The following is a 25,895-nucleotide window of genomic DNA, read 5'->3' on the forward strand; positions in this document are numbered from 1 at the left end:
GGAATTATGAAAGTGAACCAATGTTTTAGCAATCAAATGTAACTTTATATTCTTAACCCCTTGGTTTCCTGCTACATTAATTCAATAAATAGTTATTGAATTATTTATATATTTTTTATTTTAATTTTTTTTGGCCACGCGGCTTTTGGGATCTTAGTTCCCTGAGCAGGGACTGAACCCATGCCCTGGCAGTGAAAGCACTGAGTCCTAACCACTGGACTGCCAGGGAATTCCCTAACAAATATTTACTGAATACCTACCTGGCATTGAGTACTACATGCTGAGCAATGCTGTAGATAATTGTTGGGATAGCAAGAAGAATAAAACAGGTTTTGCCCCCAGATATTTATAGTGTAGAGGAAGAAGGCAAAAAATGTAATTAACAAATTATAATATAATGTGCAAATACTGTTGATAGAAAGATTCAAAGTTTTTATCAGAGCCCAGCAGAGCGAACAGTTAAGTCCAAAAGTTAACAAATGTGATAACATTTGATGTGAAACTCAAGGTAAGAGTGATTTAAGCATCAAAGCAGGTGGGGAAAGACATTTTAAATAAAAGAAACATGATTAGAAGCTGCACATTACAGAAGTGTATAAAATGTTCTTGGACAAAGAGTCGTTCACTTAAGCTAGAGTTTAAAGTGTGTGTGTGTGTGTGTGTGTGTGTGTGTGCACGGGGAGGGTTGGGAAAATGGAATAGGATGAGGATGGAAATTTGTAGGATGAGGATTTGTAGAAACAATACTTTTGTGTAGGAAAAAAAGCTCTTGCTGCATCTTCCTTTTTCCATCTATATTCCTGAACATACCCACAGTCATGGTGTCTCTATAAAGATAATTCCAATACATGCAAGGATGATATAAACATCTGTTTATCTTCTGTTCAGCTGTGTGGCTTCCCAAGGGGTTTCCATTGCTGGGTATTGGATGGACGTTTTACTCCAACATGCTTCACTTGCTGCATGGGGTGGCTGAAACCTGTAGCCTGAAGGCTTGGAAAACCTGCTCAGCTAAAGAATGTGGGCCTGCAGGCATGAAACCTGGTCTCTTTACCCAGTGTAAACAGGAAGCAAGTGATGGTTGTAATAAGGAAAACTGAGACTCTGGACAGTGAACTGCTGGCAGACAGCATCTGAAGCAAACCAGGGGCCCAGTCACTCAGCTGGTAAATAATCGCTGTAAAGTCAAGAAGAACATTACACACTCAAACACACACACACACACACACAAACACACACACACACGCACACACAGAGCTATACTTTACCCTAACCAGCACACAGACCCTATGTAACCGGAGTTGTTAAAACCTGACCCTCTGTTTTTGAGACTGGAATAAAAGAGAGAGCCAGGGGTGGGTGTATAAAAGCTTTTAGAGAAAAGTATGTGGCTGGTGGCATTCATATCAAATGACACCGCGTTCCTGTCACACAGATTGAGTTCAGGTGCTTGAAATGCTCGAGAGCCAGCTTGGGGACTTGGCCTTTTGTCTGCCTCCTTCAATGCACAGCTTGTCCCTCTGTCTTCACAGCCCCTCCTCTTTTTAAAGGGCTCACAGAAATGACTAGAAATGAAGTGCATTTGACTCGAATGAAATGCCAAGTTCACTGAGTATGAAATAGTGTCAACTTTTTCTTTCCAGCACTTTGATTCTGAGGCCACAGAGAATTCTCATGAAATAAAGCTTATGATGAGGACTCTGGGGAGGCATCCAGTAACCCAAACTGATATATATTGATCTGTGAAAAGGCATTCTGACAATCCAGAGAGTGTTGGCCATGGAAATGTTGAGGTGAATTGATGAATTGCACCTTGGACTTGAGGAAATCATAGCTCGGTGATGACAGTGATGATGTAGTTAATGATTTATTGACAATATTCATTATTGGCAATAAGGCTTCCTTTAATGCTTTTGCAATATGACTCCAAATTCCAGCCTTATCTTATTCACCTTCCCCAACCCTTCCTGAAAGACATTAGCATGTGGGCACACACACATAGAGCTTATTACAAACCCTTTGTTTATTAAAGTTAGTTTAATCTATGTAACCAACCTATGAATTTGATGGTATTAATAGCCTTATTTTATAGAAAGGAAACTATAAAATTCAGAGAGGTTAGGTAACTTGCCCAAGGTCACACAGCTAGTGAGGGCCGTATCTGCAATGTAAGAGCAGATCTGTTTTATCTTAATACTCATGTTACATCATGCTATATACTTCCTTTAGTTCAGTGGTTCTCAACAGGAGATGACTTTACCCCTGGGGCACATTGGCAATATCTGGGCAACACTATTTTTTGCCATACCCGGGGTTGTGGTGACACTGGTATCTGGTGGGTAAAGCTAGGGATGCTGCTTAACTTCCTAAAATACAGAGGACATACTCCCCTGCAGCAAAGAATTATTTGGTCCAAAACAGCAGTAGTTCCAAGGTAGAGAAATCTTGGATTAGTTGTATAGAGGGACAGCCATACTTCTGACTTTAATTCTTAGAAAACTGGATGAAATATTTGAGATGCATACATGAAATGCAACAGAATAAAAAATAATTTTTGCCTTGAGTATTTGGCGGGGCATTATGGAAGAGATAGGATTTGAGCTTGGTTTTGAAAAGTGAGTTTTTTCAAAACTCACTTTTGGTTTTTTAGTTTTTCTTGGTTAAAAGAATGAGCACTATAGATCTTTGTGGATTGAACAGACTGTCAGAGCTAGAGGTTCTTAGGCAAGCTTAATACAGTGGGTTTTTAAAAAAATTTTTTTAAAGGAAAAGACTTTTAAAAATAAGATCTTACTCAGAACCCAAATACATAAAACCTACAAAAATTAAGCAGCTCTGATCGATGTGACTATAGGGACTGAAGCTTACCTTTTACCTTTTCTTCCATATCTTCTCCCCAGATCCTCAGGTATCTGTTGTTTGAATACTATTAATAATAGCACTTTCTTTCTTTTCAAAAGAATCCTGGTTTGGATGATAAATTATATGGTCACCCAACCTATGAAGAAATCTAGTGTTCTAAGGAACAAGTTATGAAAATTATTGAGTCTGATTTTTTCTCTATCCCTTTTGAAAATAAATTTTCAAAATTTATTTAGAGGAACATAAATTTATTTAGAGGAACATAAATTTATTTAGAGGAACATAAATTCTTTCCTAAATATTAGGATTTCATTCAAATGCTTCTAGCAATGTACATAACTATAATATAGATATCAAAACCTGGAAATTAAACATTGGTACAATACTATTAACTAGACTACAGACCTTATTTAAATTTCATCAGTTTTTTGTTTTGTTTTTCCTAATGTCCTCTGTCTGCTCCAGGATCCAATCCAGGATCCCATATTACATTTAATTATTCTGTCTCTTTATTCTGTTTCACAGTCTTTCCTTTATTTTCATGACCTTGGTGATTTTGAAGAATACTGGTCGGTTATTTTGTAGAATGTTCTCACTGTGAGTTTGCCTGATGCTTTCTCATGATTAGATTGAATTGAATTAGATTTTTGGGGGGCACAGATACTGCAGAAATGATGCGTCCTTTCACTACCTCTATTGCAGGCTCACGATGCCTGTATGTCTTATTACCAGTGATATTAACCTTGATCACTTGTCTAAGATGGGGTATGCTATATTGCTCCTTTGTAAAGTTAGTATTTTTCCCTTTATAATTGATAAATATCTTGGAAGAGGTACTTTGATGCTCAACCCATATTTTTTGAAGTCATGGTTTCTGAGTGGAATTTAATATAGCCTTTGGCATCTAGGGAACTTTTATTATTTTAAAATAGTGCATATCACAGGTTTTTACAAAAGTGCTTTCTGGAGTCTATCATGCATATTAAAGAAATGGCATTCAAAGTCTGAAACTGAAGGGAATAGGACTAAGGAAGCTAAAATCGTTCTTGCTTGTAAGTGATAATATTTATATCTATGAATAGTATGCTTTAAAAATATTTTTGAGCAATGCACTTGGGTCTAATGAGGTTGGTATTTACCATCGTTATCATTATTATTATTTTCCCATTTTCAGATGTGTAAACTAAGGCTCAGGGAGATTAAATGATTTTTCCAAAGTCTAATCATCAGTAACAGATAGGGCAAGGGAACATACTTTTTTCCCACTATATGCAGTGATGGAATGGACATGGTTAGATTGCAGTGAGTTCCATATCACTGTATATGTCCATGTAGAGGGGTGTGGCTTCTTGGAGAGGATGAGTGTAGGCAAATTAAACAATAGATGAGTGGCTGGAATCTATAAACCTAAGATCACTTCTGACCTTGATTATTCCATGTTATTAATTTATTCTTCCGATTTTGCTTTTCTCTCCTGGAAACTTAAGAAAGAACACTTCTTTCTGACTTTTTTTTTTTCTTTAAGATACTGATGATGTATTTTCTTTTCTTGTTTTTTATAAATTTTATTTATTTATTTTTGGCTGCGTTGGGTCTTTTGTTGCTGCGTGCGGGCTTTCCCCAGTTGCAGCAAGCAGGGGCCACCCTACATTGCAGTGCATGGGCTTCTCATTGTGGTGGCTTATCTTGTTGTGGAACACAGGCTTTAGGCATGCAGGCTTCAGTAGTTGTGGCATGCAGGCTCAGTAGTTGTAGCTCGCAGGCTCTAGAGTGCAGACTCAGTAGTTGTGGCACACGGGCTTAGTTGCTCCGCGGCATGTGGGATCTTCCCGGACCAGGGCTCGAACCCGTGTCCCCCGCATTGGCAGGTGGATTCTTAACCACTGCACCACTAGGGAAGTCCCCTTTCTGGCTTTCTTATCCAATCAACTAAAGAAATGGTGGAGTTTGCTGTAAGGGACGATGTCCTCCTTTCCAGAATCCCCAGGCTACATGACTATAGTTTGTTTCATTCAATGATACTAATATTTAGATCCATTCTAAGGTCTTAAAGAGGATGCTAGGCCTGGGAACTAGTAATAAGAGGTAACTTCTGTCTGTCTTTGTCACTATAGGCTCATGGAAAGCAAGCAAAATCCTACCTGTCTGTTGGATTCTTTAGTCAGTGATATTTAGAAGTGAGTCTGTTTTTTAAATTAAGGTTTGACATTATCTAATTCGGTAAATATTACTTGAACTAAAGTAGAGGGACAAGTACCTTAGTTTATTTTGAAAACCCACAGATACTGAGGCACTCTAGCAAACTCTATGTTGTTTATCATAAAGTCACTATTTTTTTTAACTTCTGATATTATCCCAAAACCATAGATTTAAATGCATCTTTTCAAAAGAGCAAACTGAGGCTCAAAAAGCGGAAGAGAATTTACAATGTCACAGAGCAAGTAAATCAGCAGTTTTATTTGCATGGCTTTTCTTTCTTTCCTTTTTTTCCTTATAGGTTAGGTCAAATAGTAGTGATGGACATATTCTAAATTTTAGGTTCTTTTTCTTACCAACAGGGAAACTAAACCTCCAATGGAGAAGTGGTTGCCCAAGGGCAATTTGGTATAAAATTAAGAATCCAGGATAAAACCTATATTGAAAATGGGATTATGGGGAAAGACTACATTCTCATTCTTCATTGAATCGTCATTCTGTATTAGTCCCTCAAAGCCAAGATTGGCCTCCTCATGGAGAAAAGGAAAAACAATGGTGTCTTTATTGAACATGCTTAATAATTTAGATTGATATTGGAATATACTCTAAAAGTTTTAATTTAGACTTGTAAGCCAGTTGCCTAGGAAACATATTTGGATCTTACTGTGAGTAGGCCCTTATTCCTCATGTTCCTTTTTACCATGGTGCAGAAAGTGGAGTAATTCTGGACAAATCATTTACCTTCTATTAGTCTTGATTTCCAACACGGGAATGATGATACCTTCTTTTACTTACCTGATAGGCTTATACTGGGATGAAATAATGGATATAAAAGAGCTTATTGGAAATACAAAGATATGAGCTTTCCTAATTCATTTCCTTCTTTATATCTCTGTTTGCAGTGCTCCCTGAATCACCCTCCTCTTAACCCAATTCAACTTGATTTTACCAAAAGAAGGAATTTTTTTTTTCACTCATTTAACTTAAAGTTCAGGATAGGCTGATCCAGTAACCCAAATGGCTTTGTGAAGAATTACTCTCTCTCCATGTCTTAGTTCTTTCACTTTTGTTGGTTTCAGTCTCAGTCAGGTTCTCACTGTGTGGCCAAAATGACCATGAATACCTCCGGGCTTGGATGCTATCAGATTCACAGCCACATTGGTCATGTGCCCATACCTGAATCAATCTCCTCGACCAGAGGAATGGATTCCTCTGATTGGTTAAGACTGAGTCATGTGCTAAAGTCAGCTCTGCTTAAGCTATTTGGACTAAATGGAAGAATGTGGTTCTGCAAAGGAAAATCGAGGTACTCTTATTGGAAGAAGAGTCTCAAATGGAGGAAAGGATGCTGGCTAGGAAAGAACAGCTGCTGACAGGCCCTCTCTAACCTCATTTCACCCATTGAAACCCTATTAACCCTTAAAGGATTGTCTCAAGAGTTTCCTTTTGAAGTCATTCCTAATCCTCTAACCACATATGATTTCTCCCTCTTTTGTGTTTCTTTAGCATCATGTGCCTCTTTTTGCTGTTTATTTTCGTGGACTTTGTACGATCATCACAAGTTCATTTTTTATGTTATTATAGTGTCACTTCTGTGAGGGCAGAGACTATATCTCCCTTGTCTTTGAATCTTCAGCAGTACCCAACTGGTGTCTGATCCATAATAGACGATCAGCAAATATTTATTAAACTGACTTCTTAATGTTGTACAAGTTATGAATAATGAAAAATAAACAAGATGTGGTAGCTAATTTTATTATGTACATAATTTATTAACGGATTAATTTATTAAAAGACTAACAGAAGCAATGTTAACAATTCTGAGATACGATTTCTGTTTAAGAAGTAAGAATAACTGCAGCTCCAGGAGAGTGGTCAACCATTGTGAACACGGGCTGGGGAGGAGGTGTCTCTGGACCTACTCTGCATTCACTAACTCTGTGCCTTCTCCTCTTTAGTCGTCCGGGTTCATGTCTAAGCTTGTTCCAGCTATCCAGAATGCCCACAGGAATTCCACTGGATCTGGAAGAGGAAAGGGATTGATGGTGTTAACTGAACCCATTTTGATTGAGACCTACACGGGTCTGATGTCATTCATTGGAAACTGCAACAAACTTGGCTATTCCTTTGCCCGGGGGAGTGTTGGTTTTTGACACTCTTTTTGGGGGATAAGTACATCATCCATAGCTACACCATTACTGAAGATTCTGTTTCAGCCCACCGTATTTTTGGACTGAAACAATTAGTTATTGTTAAATAGTATTACATGATTTTGAAGATTCAGTATCTTAGGGGACCTAAAAGCTTGATTAGACTGATAAATGCACACTTCAGACCTTATATAAGGATAATCAAATTTCTTCAAACCAGAAAATAAATTCTCCTGAGCCCATCAAATAATGTTGGCAAATAAATGACAAAGGAACACCTGATCATAAACTTGGGGAGGACCCTCTGGGTTCTTGTTTCTCTGTCCTCTAAATGTAGGCTTGTTCTGGGTCTTTATTTTCAGCCCTCTGATCCTGATCTTCTCTCTCACTGGGGTCTCAATCTATATTATTTTAGCTACCTTTTTTAATGGGGATGACTTCCAAATCCATATTCTCATCCCTGGTGTTTAAGACTCAGTTTTGCACTTCTGTCTGCTGATCATCTATATCAGTATTCCAATGGCCACTTACACTCAGCATCTTCAAAATCTCGGATTTCTGTATGGGATTCTAATGGTCCCAGTCATCATCCCTGAAATCCATCAGTTTTGATGTCTTTAAACTTCTTGCCAGATACATTCCATATAGTATCTGTCTTTGTCTGGGCTGCTATAACAAAAATACTACGTACTGGTCGGCTTATAAACAACATAAATTTATTTCTTACAGTTCTGGAGGCTGCAATTCTGAGATTAGGGTGCCAGCCTGGTCAAGTGAGGGCCCTCTTCTGGGGCTCAGATTTCTTGTTATATCCTTACAGGTAAAGGGGCAAGAGTGTTCTCTCGTGCTTCTTTTATAAGGGCATTCATCTCATTCATGAGGGCTCTGCCCTCATAAGCTAAGGCCCCCTGTTTAATAACATCACAATGGGCTTTAGGATTTAAACATATAAATTTTGGGGGGACATAAACGTTCAGACCATAGAAGTACCACATCTGTATGTGACTTAGATTGTGCCCAATGCCCAGATGTCAAACTTAAAGTTCATTCTTCTTTCAAAACTGTTCATATACTCCTTCTCCTTTCCATTCTCACAGGTATGTTATTAGATGATGTTTTAAATTCTGTTTACCTGGATATTTGTTATAGACTTTTAATTGGTATCCCTGCTCCAAGGCTGACCCTCTTCTAATCCATTTTATACTTGGTTGCCAGACTCCTAAAGCACAATTTGATCATATCATTCCCTGTTCAAGAACTTTCAATGGCTCATTTCCTTTTGCAGGTTTTTTTTCTGTTTGCTCATATGTTTTGTTTTTTTAACAGCAGACCTTTCCTTCTAATGAAATCTGTTTCAGTTGCCCAATATGTAAAACAGATAGAAGTAGGACCACTATGATTGAAATAGAGATGGGAATGCCACTGATCTCCTCTTTTTTGGGTCTCAGAAGTGCCTCTGTGGAATGTCTATGGATCCCACAGGAGTTTAAGAAGAATGTTTCCAAAAATACTCTTCTAGCTCATTCTGTTTCTATTTTCTTTTCTCTCATATTTCCTCTTTGTCGCTCCTTGACTTAGGTCTAATTGTGAAGAACTCAGGAGGTCATCTCATCTGTTTTCATCTCTAAATTTTTTTTTCAATTTTATTGTATTTTTAATTTATTTTGAAAAGAAACTTTTAATGTTGAGCACTGTAAACATTATTATAATTAGCTCTTTGCCTGTCCAAAGAACCAAAGTTGAGACACCTTGGCTGGTATTCAAGTTAAAAATTCCAGCTGTTTTTTGGGGGGTGGGAAAGGGGAAGGGGGTGCTTGTGTGAAGTCTAAAGTCTTTTCTTCAAAATGCTCACTTCCTCGATTTCAAAGATTTCCTCTGATATTTCACAAACATCAATTTGATGGAGGCATTCAAAATCCAAACTTTGAATAACCCTCATTTTATTTTGTCTTTATCTTTGTTTACTTCCATTAGTAGTTCTCTCCCTCTCTTTCCACTTCCCAGCACCCACTTTTTTTCCCCTCATGACAGCAAATATTGGTATAGTCCCCAAGGCAGGGAACTTCTCTTCAGACTGTAAAAGGAAATGTTGAAATCCTTAGCCGTCCTGTCAACAGTAGTGGAATGAAAAGTCGTTGGATTGTTTTGGCAGTGGTTCTGAAGCAGGCACAATTGGCAAATTATTATAACACCACTGCCCGAAAATCCCCATTTGCCTCAAGGTAGTGGCGTTTGTTGACAGAAGCCTCCGAAATGTCCAGCACATTCTCTTGAGTTACCATTTAAGGATCAGTCTGACAAGTGACTTCTTTCTGCATATTTATTCCCCTTGTAACCTAGGCTGGACTGTTCCCAAATGACCTTCGAAAGGACACAGTGCAGCATCATCAATGGAGCAAATCAGAAAAGATGAGAGGAGGGAAATATCTCTTAGCCCTGAGGTCAGTCTGTACCAATAGGGTACCAAGGTTGTTTAGTGTGGAGAAGAATGATCTCAGAGATGACATGAGAATTGTCTTCACATTTCACACAGATTGTCCTGTGGGATATTCCAGAAACTGATAAATGGGATCTAGAAGGCAGGATTATGACCAGAGGATGAGAGGATTCAGGGATTTGGATGGCAGTTTAAGACAAGAAAGAACTTCTTATAGTTAAAAATGTCCAAAGATGGGAAGCTTTGCTCCTTGAAAGAGTCTCCCATCACTTGATGTGTACTAGTAGGGACTAGATAAAGTGGATATTGTGAAAGGGATTGTTAAAGGGATGATTGATAAAATCATTTAAAACCAGAGACCTTATGATTCTCCAAATAATTGTTGTCGATGATTAGGTAATACATCCTTTTTTTTGGAAAGAGTTGAATCAATCATGTGAGACCCTGGAAAATTACCTGAACTTTCCTAAGGTTTAATTTCCTCATCTGTAAAATGGAGACGATGCTATCTCTTTTGTCTACTTCATAAAGACCTTGTGAGGATTCCAGGAAATGAGGTTAAATTATTTTATTAAATAAAAATCATTGAGTATCTGCCTGTAGTGCAATGTCACTTTGGCAGCAGAAACTGGGACACCACCCAAGGGAACTAAATTCAGTTCTTCTGGGAGTTGATTTTTGGTCACCATGGACCTGCGGACCACCTCTTTCCCATTTGACACATGGTATTCTCACTTGGGTTCCTTGTCCATGAGCTTGACAAGTAACCACAACCCACAAATCAGGAGACCTATATGTATACCTGGGCTTTTCCTTCAGGCTAGCATCTGAACTATACCAATAACGTCTCTCAAAGGGGCATCCTAGGTCTGATTGGGAATAAGATTTGATACAAGAGGCATTAAGTACAAAGCATAACATCATAAAAATGTCATGGTTGGCCATTTTCTCTATCTGATCTTTGTCTATTCAAGAAACCCTACTAGAAAATCTCCAATAAATCTCTGTTCAGAAACTATTTGAACAATTCTGTTGGCAGATTGCTCATAGTCTTCTGATACATCTTGGGCAGCTCTGATGGTTAGAAAGTTCTCCTGTTGATTTAGATTCGGGAACATCCATCTGCCATCTCTTTTATTTAAAAATAACATTCCCATGCTGGAGTAGGTTCAGCTTGTGTTTCAGTACCTGGAAGTGGGGCATTGGGGTTACAGAACCAAGGTTGATGGATTCTCTAACACGTGACAAGAAGGGGAGCTGCCATGAATCACCACGCCTGGCCTCCCAGTGGGCAGTCGGGCCTTCTTGGAGGCTGACATTTGACCAGCCTCTAAGGCAGAAAAGAGAAGCCAATTTATGAGGATCTTTTGCCTTGCACCCCCTTCTCATTGTCCCTTTGCTGAAGCCTTACTAAGGAAGCCCGATTCATAGAGCCCTGGGGCTAAGGAAGCAAAGAAACCATCGAATCTAATGCTTTCATTTCACAGAACACAGAGCAAAGGCCTGGAAACTGGAAAGAAATTGCTCAAAAGGCAGATGGCGAATTTTTGGCAGTATGGGGATTAAACTCTAACGCTTCCAATCTCCAATTCCAGCTCCACTGCTCTTTCCGTATACCTCCATTCCCAGGAAAAGGCACGTCATCTAAATCGGCGTATCATAGTTTCTGTGTTCATTCTGACGTGAGAAAACAATAGGTCACCGTTGTTCAGGGGGAATTTCCAGAAATTACCTGTATTTTCTTAAAGGCTAAGGTCACTCATGGAGCTCTCTGATGTCCTATCTGATTTAAAAGCCCAAACAAAGCTGCGGAAGCCAGCAGATATTTTGTAAGGCAGCCTTACCTCTGCCTGGCATTTTGTGGGGCAGAAGAGGGGAGGGCAAAAGTATTAAATTCAGGCTTAAAAGCTCCTCAGAAATTCTTTACACACAGGAGACCAAGTTGGAGAAAAGAAGATGACTCCTGCCAAGGGGAAGAAAGAGAGAGATGAATGCCTGTGGTTTTCAAAGGTTAACAACAACAACAAAGCCCGAGTATTTGCACAGGGATGAATGTTCATTGGCTTTTGGCCAACAACTGTACGAGGGCTTGTGCCCACATCCTGTAGCTGTGGTTTAGGGACGCTGCTCATGAGTGACTTCTTATGCTTAGTGGCAGGAAACTTTAGTCACTGATGTGTAAACTCACCTTTGGTCTGCACCTCCCACAATGTGCTCTGAAGGCAGTTCGGGGACCAGGCCTCCTGATTTTCTTACAGATACCAGTTCCTCAGAGATTAAGGAAGAACTCAGTTTAAGGCCTTGGGAGGGACTGAGACTTGATCAGTACTTACCTTACTCCACTCCGTTGTAGCAACCCCTTAGGATAATTCTATAGCCACAGGGAGGAATTATGATATCCTCTGCGAAATTCTCCCTTTAACCTCAAAACCCAAGACAAAAAAACACGAGCTCTGTTTCATTTCAGGGCTGCAATATGAAATATGAGAGGCGAAGTCAGGAGGTTGCTTCTGAGCCTAGATCTTGTATCTGATGAGCTATTTTACACTCAATTTTTAAAAGTTTGTGGTAAACTCAAAGTCTCCTTTTCAGTGAAGCTAAATGGAATTTGCAAGAAATCCCTCAAAAAGCAGATGGTGAGTTTTGGGCAATACTGGGATGAAACTCTAAAGCTTCCATTTTCCTACTCCTAGCCACTGCTCTTTCCATATATCCCCATTCCCAGGGAAAGGCATATCATCTAAATCAGTGTTTCACAGTTGTCATCTAAATCAGTGTATCATAAGTTACTTTGAGGTGAGAAAACAATAGGTCCAGTTTAATTAACTCTCATGTTTTTAGGTAGATATGAGAGACTGTGATGTTACATTATGGGTAGAGAGTATGTCGATATCAATTTCTCTGAATTACCACCTCGTCTCTCACATCCTGTCCACAAGGCCTACCTCATGCATCTCAGGAACTACTTTTCCTTCCTTTTGTATTCCCTGCTCACTCTTTATGGAATTATTGAAACAGATTGGAAGGGACCCTAAAGGTCATCTCGTTTAACCTCCTACCTATTGCAGGAATGCCCTCAACCAAAACACACAGCAGATGCAGGCTCAACTTCTGCAAAAACATTGCCAGGGCAGAGAATCCCTTGCTTTCTACGGCAGCTAGTTCTACTGCCAAGCAACTGCAGTGAGTTAAAAGTTTTTCTAAATATTACATCCAAACCTTCCTCCCTGGAAAGTTACCTATTTGGTCCTTGATCTTCCTTTGAAGTTACCCCGGGTACAATTTCCTATTTCATATGGCCACACTTCAAATAAAGGCAGCTAACTGGTGCTGTCCCAACAAAGTAGTTTTATTTTTGTTTTTTGACACAGACCCCCAGTTACCACAACCGTTCTTCATGTGCTGGATTATCCATAGCCCCTGTTGAACTCCTCCTTGTTCGTGGACTATTCTGTTTGGTTAACATTTCTTTTAAAATATTGTATTCAACACTGGCATGGCAATTCAAATATAGTCTGACCAGTGCAGGTTAGAATGTAGTTGTTCTTCACTTGCCAATGTACTGTTATTAATGAAATCCAGGTTTTCTTTATTATACTATTTGTTCACATGAAGCTTATGGTCAACTTCATACTATATATAATGCATAACATTATTTTTCTGATTTAATAATATCATTTAAGGAACCAATGAGGCCACTTTAGTATGGCTTAATTGTAACGAACCTGGATTAGCTCCTAGTAATCACTGCTTTTCTCTTTTGACTTTTAAATTTATTTGTTAAATTTTTTCTAAAGTATGTATTTAATATTTTATCCTGAATCAGTGTCAGACTTATTTTTCTATAGTATCTGGCAACCAACATTATTTTTAAGTGGGATTTTTTTCTGTCTTCAGTCTAGAGGACAAAGTGGGAATTGTTACCGTGATGGGCAGCTGAGCCAAAGAAGTACAGTAATCAGAATGGTTTACTCCACAGAGATCTTTTTTATTTTTTTTGCGGTACACGGGCCTCTCACTGTTGTGGCCTCTCCAGTTGTGGAGCACAGGCCCCGGACGCGCAGGCTCAGCGGCCATGGCTCACGGGCCCAGCTGCTCCGCAGCATGTGGGATCTTCCCGGACCGGGGCACGAACCCGTGTCCCATGCATCGGCAGGGGGACTCTCAACCACTGCACCACCAGGGAAGCCCCATAGAGATCTTTGGTATTGGTTAGCTGATCATTTTGTCCTCAGAGCAAAAATAGATGGGCAGTCCACTCAAGTTTTATTTGGTCTGTGTAGGCAAGAGTAAACAGAAGGCTGACTTGAATCAGCACCTACCACCCCACTGTTAACTGAAAGTGGGGTCCAGCTGCTTGCCACTCTAAAGCCAATAAAAAGACAAGGTTGGTGGAAAGGAAATTTGCTTTATTTCAGGGGCTAGCAATGGGGTTGGAGGGGAGTGTGGACTCATGTCCAAAGGCCAGCTCCCCCATGCTGACAACCAGTGGGCAAGACCTTTAAAGGGGAGATTCAGGCGTGTATAGGCAGAGGGAGGGGGCTACATGCAGCAACAGCACAGCTAGCTCTGACAGTCATCTTGAACTTGATCATGTGGTGGTCTGATCAGCATCATCTTGATTGTTCAAAGTACAGTTAGTCTTCAGTTCCAGAGTCAGTTTCTTCCCATTTCCTTGAGGCCAGTTCTCGGAATTGTGGCAGCTTATGTCATGGCTACAGTCTGGTCATTATGTAGTTAACTTCTTCCAGCTGGTAGGGGTTTCAGTCTCTACAAAACAGCTCAAAGGATATGGCTCAGAGTATTATCTATAGCCCTTGAGGAGGAGCTAAAGGTCCTTGACTTTGCTTAATGACTAAACTATTATTATATTGTCCTGTTTGACTGTTTTCCTTTGTTTCTGCATTTTCTCACTTCTCTGATTAAAGTTCTTCTTTGGCTAAAGGTTTTCTACAGACAAAAGGCAGGCAGAGGATGTGGGGGAGAAAGGACCATAAGGTCCTGCTCCGTTTCACCACAATACTATTATCTTCATTGAATGCAGATTGCCCAATTCAATGGCAATAATTCCCACTGTCATTTTTGGCCTATGGAGACTAGCCACAATGAAGCTGTTTAAGAATGTTGGGTTTCCCCTCACGAATGTATTTCTCTTGGCCTTGGTGAAGGAAGTCTCTCTGAATCTTCTGAGGGGATATAGTTAGAGGGAAACTGAGAAGCTCTTACATAATAAATACACTTGAGCATCACAATCTCCCTAAGCCTTTGGATACCTCCTTCTAGCATTTCAACTTCATTCAGTATACCCTTCCTCTGGGTACACCTTTCAATCAATTAACCAAGCAAATTATTGGAGCCATTTTTTCTCCCACCAAGCCTTTTTATTGTTTCCAAAAAAGCAATTTTGTCCACAGAAAATCCCAGTGCCCCACATTTGTTACAAAATCATTCCCTAGGTATGATGCCAGGAGAAAACAGTGAGACCTGGAATTCCTCCCACCAGCAGCATTTTCTGAAATGTAGACAGTTTATCAAATATAATTTATTCAGAAAAAATACAGTGTTTTAAGAATTTAATTCCAAAAGAAGACTGAAAAAGCCCAAAGGCTGAGCAGAAAACAGCCTCTGTAACAGCACCAGGTCAGGTCAGGCTGAGAACAGCCAGCAGGGTCAGGCTCTGAGGGAAAGCCCCCCCGGTCCTACCAGCAGACGGCGGTAGGCACAAGAGCCCCTCCCCTCCCACCAGGAATTGATGGCGGTGGCCATTCTTCTTCCCAGGCTGCCCACCCACCCCACTGGGGGCTTCCTGGTCTCAACCAGGACAGCCGCTCGCCCAAGAAGCCACAACTCTTTAACACTGTGCTACCTCCTCCCAAGCAACCCCGCCTCTCCTTCTTCCGCTTCAGGCGTCGCTCAAGGAGTCCTGCCCCGCCTCTCTTGGGGGCGGGGCGGGGCGGGGCGGGGGAGGCTCCTCCGCAGGAACCAGCTGGACCACAGGGGCACATCTGACTCTACCTTTTGGAGTGTTTTGGGGTCTTCCTTTTTGGGTGACTTTGTGGCCAGCCATTGCAGTATCTTCTGGCTGCTGCTCCTTTTTGACCAGTAAGTGGACAGGAAGCCGACACTCAGGAGTGCTGTTTCGGGAGTCGTTCACCAAGGGAGAGACTGCATGGAAGCTGGTGTTCTCTGTGGGGTGGCTAAACTTCAGAGCTTCTTGAGCTAAGACCTCACCAAAGCCCAGCCACTTAGAGACTGCCTCCTCTCCATCTAATATGGCAGACCTCCTGGGGTGGATGACGTTGATTCAAGCCTTTGCAGGAACCCACTGTGATGATGGTGTAAAAATACAAGAACCCCCTCCAACCCCCACCCCCCCAGCAAGTCAAAGATCCCGGCCACTGTCAGCAGCCTCCAGCTGGCCCAGACTTTCTCCCAGTCCTCAGGTCCCTATGCAGCACCCACGCTCTCTGACCTTTGTTTTGATTTGGGGGAAGTAGATGAAGTAGGGTTGCCTCTGGCTTCTTGCCTGACATGGCTGCCACTCACAGAATCCATCTGCTAAAACAACACAGCGTCTTCCTTTTCCCAGAGGCACCTTGAAGGACCGTTTCTCCATTATGGTGTCACTACAACAGCTGGGAGTGTTGAACTGCAGCTTGGAAGGATCAGCTCCTTTGAACCAAGACGGGACCAAGCCCCAACGCATGGCAGTAACGATATGCTCAATTGAGTCTGTGCCCTTCTCCAAGTGCACCCGGGACAGGAGCACTGGGCTGCTGGACTGCAGGCTCTTGTACGAGGGGCAGTACCGGTCCGGGTCCCTGGCGGTCCCTGTAGGCGCAGGCCCTGGCCAGGGCCTCCCTGGGCAGGTGGCAGTACATCCGCCTGCATACCTTCCGCGCCACCTTCACACTGTGGGTTCCTCCACATCAGGCCCCACACCCGCGTGTCTCTCTGCGCACCCTGCACCAGGCCCCCCTGTTGGAGCCATTTTTAGTGACTCAAGCACATTGAATTCAGAATCTTATCCTGGTACCCTCTAATCAATAACATTTTGTTTGTCCCAACATTATATTGCTGCCACCTAGATCTAATACGCTTTGAATCAGTTCCCATACATGTTTTCTGTTAGTATGAATTGGCAAAACCTCAAAATTATTTAGGGGCACGTTGCACCTTCTCATGAATAGTATTTTTTTAACTTATTTGTTAGAAGCTGAATTTGGTTATAAGTCTAGAAACAATGCAGAATGAGAATAGATTATTGTACATTTAATCACGAGCTGACTGACTACAATTGTTGATCCAATTGTGGGGTTTTTTTGGTTTTTTTTTTTTTGCTTGAGTGAAACGATAAATTCCCTGGCACCTGGTATTGCCAGTTATAGATCTGGCAAGTTTTTTTTTTTTTTTACTTGATATTAAAAATCATCAGTGGCAGTTTACTGTCAGGTGTTAGGACCAGCCATGTGCATCAGCCTTCTAAACCTATGTCATATTCTAGTCAATAGGAAACTTGATCACCTCTCTGTTCTGGAAGACATGGCATTGGTCTGTTTTCCTGATGCTATCATGTAATGACCTAACCAGGTGAACAGGAAGTACAAAGTATTCCAAAACTTGTGTGACACACATCTCTCCAAATTCTGAGGCGTATATCACCGAAAGTCACATTGGTGATTTTTCCAGGGTGTCAGTGGTCTGGGACATGTTAAGATATGCCTCCTAAGGGAAATGGCGAATTTCTGCCTTCTTATCACTGAGAAAAAACCACTATGCTTAATGGGGTTCCTCAGATTATAGAGGCAACAGTTATCTCCTTCAGGTCTGCTATTTGAACCTACTGATCAAGGAATCCCAAAGGCTGCTAGTTTTGAGTAGGGGACAGAAAAGGAAAAGGCTCTGCAACTGGTCCAGTCTGCTGTGAAAGCTACTTTGTCCCTTGGGCTATATCCCCAGTAGATCCAGTGGTGCTTAAAATCTCTGTGGCAAATAGAAATGCTGCAGGGAACCTTTGGCTAGCCCCTCCAGATGAATCACTGGATAGACCTTAGGATATTAAGCAAAGATATGCCATTCTTTTAGATAACAGTATTCCTTTTGGATTGCTCCTGGGCCCTAGTAGAGACTGAGCACTTGACCACACACCATCAAGTTGCAGTGCAGCCTAAGCTGCCCATAATGAACTGGATGTAGTCTGACCCGCCAAGTCTTAAGTTCAGGCATGCACAGCAGCACTCTCTTATCAGCTGGAGGTGACATATACCTGATAAGGCTCAAGTAGGTCCAGAGGGCCAAGCAAGCTGCATGAGTAAGTGAACAATGGTACCTATTCCTACTACATTTTCTTCTCTCTCAACCTACACCTATGGCTTCATGGAGATTTCTCTACAATCAATAGACTGAGGCAAGAAAAATAAGCCTGATTCATAGATGGCTCTGCATGACTTGCTGCGTCACCTGGACGTGGACAGCTGTGACATCTTCTCCATGGTGGTCCTGAAAGACGATGCTGGAGAACACGCCTCCTAGTGGGCAGAGTAAATGGAATTCCATTTCCATGTTCTGCTTCAAGACTACTTTCTAGTTTATAACTGAGGAAACATATCTGGAGTAGGGGTGTGATCTAGTTACTCTCACACGTTGTCTCACAGAGCCACCACTGCTTCCTAGTGGTAGAGACATGATGCCATCTTCCATTTTGCCTGTATCAGGTTGGGTCCATTTCCACGTAATAGCAACCATTTCACAATTTTAAACACAAAATGTTTTAATATATGGAATTAAGTATTTACAACATTGTTACAAAGGCTGGAGGCACAGGCTGGGACTCCGGAAGTGATTCCCAGAACAACACTGCAAAAGTGGCACACCCAAGGATTAGTTATCTCTGCCATACAGAAGAAGCTAGGCGATCAGGAGGCTGCTATCACAAGAGCAGGTACCAGGAGCACAGCCCCTTAGCTATAATTCAATAACCAGGAGTTTTTTCCTGGAACTGTTGGCTTCAGAGCCTCTTTACATCTGCTAGATCTGTACCAGCAAAATGAATACGACAACTTCTGCCCCCATCCTCCTTACTTACTCTGAAGTAGGACGTGGGAAGAGCATTCTGTTTATTCCTCTTAATAGTGATTGCAAGAATTTATTGAGTATCTATAGGAACCAAGCAGGGTGCTAACATCTTTGCATTCATTACATCAATGGATCCTCGAATGAATCTCTCAATATAATATTAATGTCAAACCTCCATCTTGAAATGGGGAAAGTAAAAGTACAAAGAGGCTAAGAAACTTGGCCAAGGTTCTGTACTCATTGGTAGAAGACCTGGATTAACCTAGAACTTAATCATATCCAGAATCTAGCTACAAAGGAATCTGAGAATTGTAATGTTTAGTTTTCTAACTTCTGCAGTAAAAAAAAAAAAAAAAAAAAAGAGCCTACTAAGACAAGGTTGGAAGAGATGTTGAGCTGGTCATTGCACTGAATCCTCAACCTGACATATTTAAGATAACTGTTGAACTATGTTTCAGCCTGATTATCAACTCCTTGAAGTTATCCACGTTCCTCCTCCACCACACACAGTTACCTAGGTAATTGGTAAATGTGTTTTATGATGCTGATCTCATAGGCATTTGGGTTTCAATCCATGTCAGTAGCACTTGTTTAAGCTTCCAGGAAAACACTGCCTCTTTGTAGTCTGGTTTTAGAGAGCAGCAGACCCACTTAGGCCTTCTCCCTGACTTTAAAAAGAAATTATATATTGATTTTACCAAGTCTTTTTTTCCCCAGACTTTGTTGTGGTTAAATCAAAAATACATAGCAACACTCAGAATGTGTCATCATTACAGAAAGTGAGGAATAGCATTTTCCTGGGGTAAAAAAAAAAATCATAAAGAAAACTAGCTGAGTGATGCCCGGAGCACCAGCCAGGAGCTTGACAGCTTTAGAATGGAGCTAGTTTACCAGAAGTGTAGGCCACACCTAGAATAAGCAGAACATGATGACCTGGTAGGTATTCTGGCCAGAAGGAGTGTGTCAGGAAGAAGAGATGAGCTGAGGCTCTCCCAGGCTACCACCAGCTTCAGGGAAAGTGAGCTGCACGCAGTAGACGCTAGCCAACTGATTCTAGTGACTTTTCAGATGATGATTCCGACAGGAGAGGTGGAGAACGTAGGAAGTAAAAATGACCTCCACAGGAAATACAACGTGTTCAGATTTGGATGAGTTTAGTATGAAGGGCTGTGGGACATAAGTGAAAATATTCCTGTCTCATCAACAGGTACATGTGAAGGTATGTTGCTCAGGAGGCAAGATCTTTGGCTTGAGATAAAGGCCAGGGAGTCATCCAAGAATGAGTGGTAGCTGAAACCTTTAGTGTGGATGAAATTGCTTAGAGTGAGGATATAGAACTTTCTGCAGTGATGGAAAATTCCAGAATTCTATGCTGTTCAACACAGTAGGCCATTTGTTGTGAAATATGGCAGATGAAACTTAGGAACTGAAATTCTATTTATTTTAACGAATCTAACTTCATGTGGCCAGAAGTGTCTAGTGGCTATCCTATTGAATAGCACAGCTATAGGAATAAAGAAAAAGATGCTGAAAATGAAATACTTAATAATAGCAATATTGAATATCTGAGCTTATATTGATAGCACCAAAGATAAAAAAGAACACATGACTTTTTGAGGGTTTTTTTCCCCCTCTCATATTTTATTAAATGGTAAAGAAAATCCAATGATACCAAAGAGTTGTGTCGGAAACCAACAGCTTCCCAACTCACCTCTTCCCACTTCCAGCTTAGTGGTAACTTAAGAGGCTTTCTTTCTGGTTCTGCTGGTAGTGACCTTCTATTTCTCTATACTGATTCATCAATATCAGATATTATCTGTTGACTGCCTTCTATGAAAGGACCAGACTTAGTTCACATATACTATCCTTCACACTTCTCTTTCCTCTCTACCTGTTTATTTTCACTTTTCTATTGATAAAATTTGTTACTTAAATAATACATTTTCACTTCTATTTCTCTATCAATATTAGTTTCTATTTCATCTCCCCTCTGTGAAAATAAAGATGTTAGTGAGATAACTCTAGATTTCTCCAGCAACTCTTATTTTTTGCCTTGTGTCAAATATGCATTTACTTCTACCTTATCCAGGTTATAAACATTTACATTCTGTTCTGGAATCATATGAAGTGTGTCACACTTGTCTGCACTTGGTAATTCTGAGAAAAGAAGTGATGAGGCTTGTGGAAGGAGGAACGTGAGACAAATTATCTATGCTTTGCTTTAGTTCTCTGTTTTACTTTGCTGGTGCAAAAATAATAACTCATTGTCTATATGTCTCCAAATTTACCATATAGTATCTTATGATTTTCTTACAGGCTTATAAGTCATTAATATCCTTGTTTTGCAGATAAAGAAATTGAAATTGAAATAAAGAGAATGACTTGACCAAGGTCATGCAACTGGAAGTAGGGAAGTTGACAGTCAAGTTAAGTTTTCTGATGACATATCACCTTGCAAATCTTTCTCAGTAAAGTTCCCTGACCACTCAAGTTTGCAAAAAAGTAACGGGTTGGGTTTCTTGCTTTAGGTTTAAAATCCATGGTTCATTTTGGAGCAGAGAAGTTTGAAGCTTGTGTTCTGTGGCCACATTTTCTTTCAAGGAACTGCAGAAATACCTCCAGGCATCTGGGTACATCATGAACACAAGTTGGCAAATGCTTACCTATCGGTAAAGAATCATACAATATTAAACTAACATTTACCGAGCACTCATGTGCCAGTGTCCGGGTTAGGATATTTCATACTCATTATTTTATTTGCCCCTCACAGCAACTCTTTAAGTAGAGAACATATTAGAGATGGAATTGAGTAATTTGAATGTCAGTAACTCACCCCTATCATTGAGTCTTCTCCTTCTTTAAAATGGGGTAGAATAACCTGTCCCCCAGACATATTTTGCAAGTGTGCATATTTGGAAGATGAATTGAATGTGGTAAAAGGAAATGAGATTAAGTGGTTTGGTTACTTGGGAGATAGGTGTAGACAAACATAACACTGATGAGTAATAGTGAAGTCTTATGAGGCTTTACTTCCGTTACCGGCAGTGAAACTGACCCCAATGAATTGGCACTGGGAACTGCTCTCATGCACAACGCAAATGACTCCGAACACTCTTCTAAATTCCAATGAGGATCGTGATAGCAGGATTGTGCAGTAGTGATGGGTTCCTGATCCACAAAACCGACCCAGGATATTTACTATCATTTTCAGGAACACTGTGATTAATGCAAACTCATTAAACAGGTATCTCAGGCAGGAGAGAGATCCAGATTTTATGCAGCTTATATGACAAGGGGGGTCTCCTTGAGAAAAAAAGACTGTAATACTATAAATACACAATTAGGCACAAAAATGAATGTTTTTGAATGGCACAATACATCCCAATCAAATATCATCCCAATCAATATTAAAAAGTATAGATATTACAAACCTGAAATTTACTACAAAATTAAAAATTCAGAAAATAACATAATACCTTTGTTAATTAGCACACTTATGTAATAATACTTTGTCCATACTCATTGTGACTGCATATTATTTGACTACCTCTTCCTACGACAAGAGGAGCAGGTGGCCTTGGGTCCTAAGCCAGAAGTCAACAGTGTGGGCTGCAACAGCAGAGTAAAATGATAATGCCAGATTTTGGTACCTATTTCACTTATACAGATTGTTTTTTAAGAAAGTTAAAAAAAAAAAGGAATTCTCTTGCGGTCTAGTGGTTAGGACTCCGTGCTTCCACTGCGGTCAGCTAAGATCCTGCATGCCGAGCGGCTCGGCCAAAAAAAAAAAAGAAAGTAAAAAAAAAGATCTGTGTCTCCTTCCGCATTTGATCCTCAAAGGCTGTTCCACCTGAGGGGGTCTGGGGTCCGGAGTGAGGTTCCCTCAGACCGTCCACCTTGGTCTCTCCAAGGATAACCAAGGAAGATGGACTTGAGTAATCCACACCATGGAGTATTATTTAGCCATGAAAAGGAATGAAACACTGATGCAAATTACACCACGAATGAACCTTGAAAACATGATGCTGAGTGGGAGGAGCCAGTCATAAAAGACCACATGTTGTATGATTCCATGTGCATGAATGTTCAGAAGAGGTAAATCCACAGAGACAGAAAGTAGATCAGTGGTTGCCCAGGGCTGGGTGGTGGGGAGGGTGGGAGTGACAGCTAAAGGGTACCAGGTTTCTTTCTGGGATGAAGAAAATATTCTAAAATCATTGATGGCTATCGATGCACAACTCTGTGAATATACTAAAAGCAATAAATTGTGCTTTTTACACAGGAAAAAAAAATATTTTCCATAAGGAGAATTGTTCATTCTTTTTCTTCAGTTTATTGAAGTGTATTTTCATAAAATTATTATTAATAGTTTTGAAAAGTTTCATTCAACTTTACAATTCATTGTTGATAATGCAAAATATTCATCAAGTTTCTTCCACATGTGAGAGATGAGATTTGGAAGAATTTTCACGGGCTACCTCCTGGCTCTACCTATTTTAACCGTTGTTCTTCTCCACTACCCTCATGTTTCCTGTGCCAGATGCTTGAGGGACCATTTGTATCTTCATAGGAGCTGAACTTTGGTCTTGCCCTTTCTTTGAATCTTGTTGCTAGTTGGTTACGGAAGTAGAGGCCAGTCTTCAATCAAGATAACGGATAACTTAACTCTTTGTGAAAGTGAGTGGGAACCATATAATTTTATCCTACCTGCTTAACCACAACTCAATGCTAATCTACCTCAACGTCCCTTTAACCATATCTCACAAATGCCTATGGTCATTCTGACACCCAACTGGAGGGGACGAGTGATAAAGGGGGAGACAAAATGGAAAGGAACAGCACTTTAAACCAATTTCAGTTAAATAAAATTTACTTTTGAAAATGAAGGAATAAAAGGAAAGAAAAATGGCCATGGGCGTCTATTGCTAGGGCCCCTCTCGCAGCCTCAGAATGGACCCATTAAGGGAGGTGTTTTGAAATTTAATCTTTATTAGCTTCACAAAAAATCCACTCTGACCCTAGGATTGTGGAAGGAGTAACAGATTTGGAGTGCAAAGTCTTGATTCTAGTCCTGGCTTTCCCACTGATTCATAGTATGGACCTTGGACAAGTTATTCACCCCCTGGCCCCTCAGTCATTCCTTTAAAAACTAAGAGTTTGACTAGGTAACACCCAGTTCTCTTCTCCCTCTGACGTTGAATTGTGTCAAATAGAACTGGCTGCAGTAGCAAAATCCACACAAATGGGCACCTTCCTGCCTTCACAGTCTCAGGGCACATGTCATCTAGGCCTAAATTCAGGAGGCAGAAGCAGCCCTGGCTATTTTCACTCCGTTTTAGAAGCAGCTGCCTTGGTTTTCAAGAATATAGTCATCTCTTCTCAAGGAAAAAGGTGTTGTCTTTCCAGGGACTCTAGTCCCCTGTGCATCCCAGTGATCTTGTGAGTCACTACAAGATTGATGAGGGGCTTGTTTCCATGGTGACCACTTCTGCTCTTTCCAGCAGCTGGAGGGCTTAACCCAGCCCTGACACAGCTTCCTCAGTTGGGTTGGGCATCCACTTAACCAAAGCATTCAGGGCAGGACTTGACAGCTCGGCACTTTGGGCCCTGGAAGGGATTCCAGAAGGGAGAAGGTGGGAGCGTGGTGAAATGACTCAACTGTGCTCTCATTTTTTCCATGGGTTAAGGTCTCAAGAGGTGTGTCTTAGCTAGAAAGGAACGTTAATGGCTAAGGAGGCGTAAGGGGCTCTCAAATGCTGAATGAAACATTTCTTGGTGGGTGGGGCTGTCCAGCGAGACTTCCCCATCCCATTTGCTTCTGACCTTCATAGAACAATCTTCTCTCTACCCTGGTCCATTGGGCTACGCTGACTACATCTCAATCTCAATAAATACACCTCTTTCACTACCAATCAATTCTCTGACAGTTTCCAGGTCTGTCCTCCTCTAGCTGCTTTTCCGCAGGTCTGTCAATGTAAGACCAAGAGCCACTTGCTTGAATGGAGAACCATGCCTAAAATTTAACAGACAGTCACAGCTGTGTTAAGGGGATTCAAGCTCGAGTACATTCTAAAATAGAACTCGGCCACAGAGGGCATGGAGACATGCCCCGCTCAACACTGCCAGAGAATGCGGCCTGAAGCTTGGGTTTTCACGCCTCAAACTCATTAACCCCAAGCCTGCATTTCACACATCATGTCCCTCCAGAATCTCTGGCTTCCTTTCTTCAAACAGAAGACCCTTTTCTCCCTCAGTGGCTTTGACTGGTCCTTGACTTTGTTATTGATTCTACTACTCACCCAGAATGTTCTGAATGCCAAGGCTACAGTAGGAAACAGAATGTCCCTGTGGGGGAAGACTTGCTCTAATTATTAGAATTATTGGATTATAGGCATGTAGAGTTGGAAGAGATCCTAGAAATCATGGAATTCTACCACCATCATCCTACAGTTTGGGCAAAAAGAGGACCAAAGTTTATGCAGTGAGTTTGGGTCATTACCGAGCAAGTGGAAACTAACTCCTTACCCTGTATTTCTTTCTATTAGACCATTTAATAATCGTTATTCTTAACTCTAAATAATTTTGCAAAGATACTTTAGGTATGTTTTATAGACTTAGGTGCCTACTACAAACATTGAGCTAATTGCCTTAATCGTTTAGTTTGGGAGTAAAACCGAGCCTAGAAGTGCCAAAGAACTTATCCCCTGACATACACAGACATCCTAGATATCGTTTTCCTTATCCAAATCTCCACATACAAACATCATAGTTCATAACTAAACACACTGATGTATACATACATTCATTCAAGTACGGGCTGTGTGCAGGTGCTGTCTCTTGTCCTGTGAACTACTGAGAGAGGAAATAAGATAATGCTGAGGTGGAGTCCCTCACACAGCAAGAGAGCCAGGCATGGCCCTCTCCCACCCTTGCACACTGTGACTGTAGAATAAGGCAGATTGGGATACCTATTTTTAAAAGGTTTAAGATGGCTAAGGGAAAGAAGAAGAGAGAAAGATTAATTTAAACTAAGTCCAAGGAAGGCTTTTGGGGACGGTAGTATATGACCAGGTCTTAAAGGATGGGTAAGAATTTTACATGCACACAATGGCAGGGGGGTGATCATCAAAGAGGGAGAAGTAGTGTGGACACAGCATGGAGACGGGGAGGGCATT

At 40.9% G+C, this 25,895-nt stretch overlaps 1 protein-coding gene and 1 pseudogene across 1 annotated transcript in view; one reads left to right on the forward strand and one right to left on the reverse strand.

Annotated features, from left to right (window-relative positions):
• Positions 1-7,499, forward strand: part of TPRG1 (tumor protein p63 regulated 1) — a 144,868-nt gene extending 137,369 nt beyond the window's left edge. The window contains exon 6 of the mRNA XM_004278486.1: positions 7,017-7,499. Within this exon, the coding sequence (XP_004278534.1) occupies positions 7,017-7,211 (195 nt within the window). The 3' untranslated portion in view covers positions 7,212-7,499. The remainder of the gene's footprint in view (positions 1-7,016) is intronic.
• A 3,354-nt stretch (positions 7,500-10,853) lies between these two features.
• On the reverse strand, positions 10,854-18,137 carry LOC101272623 (abasic site processing protein HMCES-like; annotated as a pseudogene).
• Positions 18,138-25,895: the final 7,758 nt, after the last annotated feature.

Source organism: Orcinus orca, chromosome 5 (genome assembly GCF_937001465.1).
Source record: "Orcinus orca chromosome 5, mOrcOrc1.1, whole genome shotgun sequence".
Classification (NCBI taxonomy): domain Eukaryota; kingdom Metazoa; phylum Chordata; class Mammalia; order Artiodactyla; family Delphinidae; genus Orcinus; species Orcinus orca.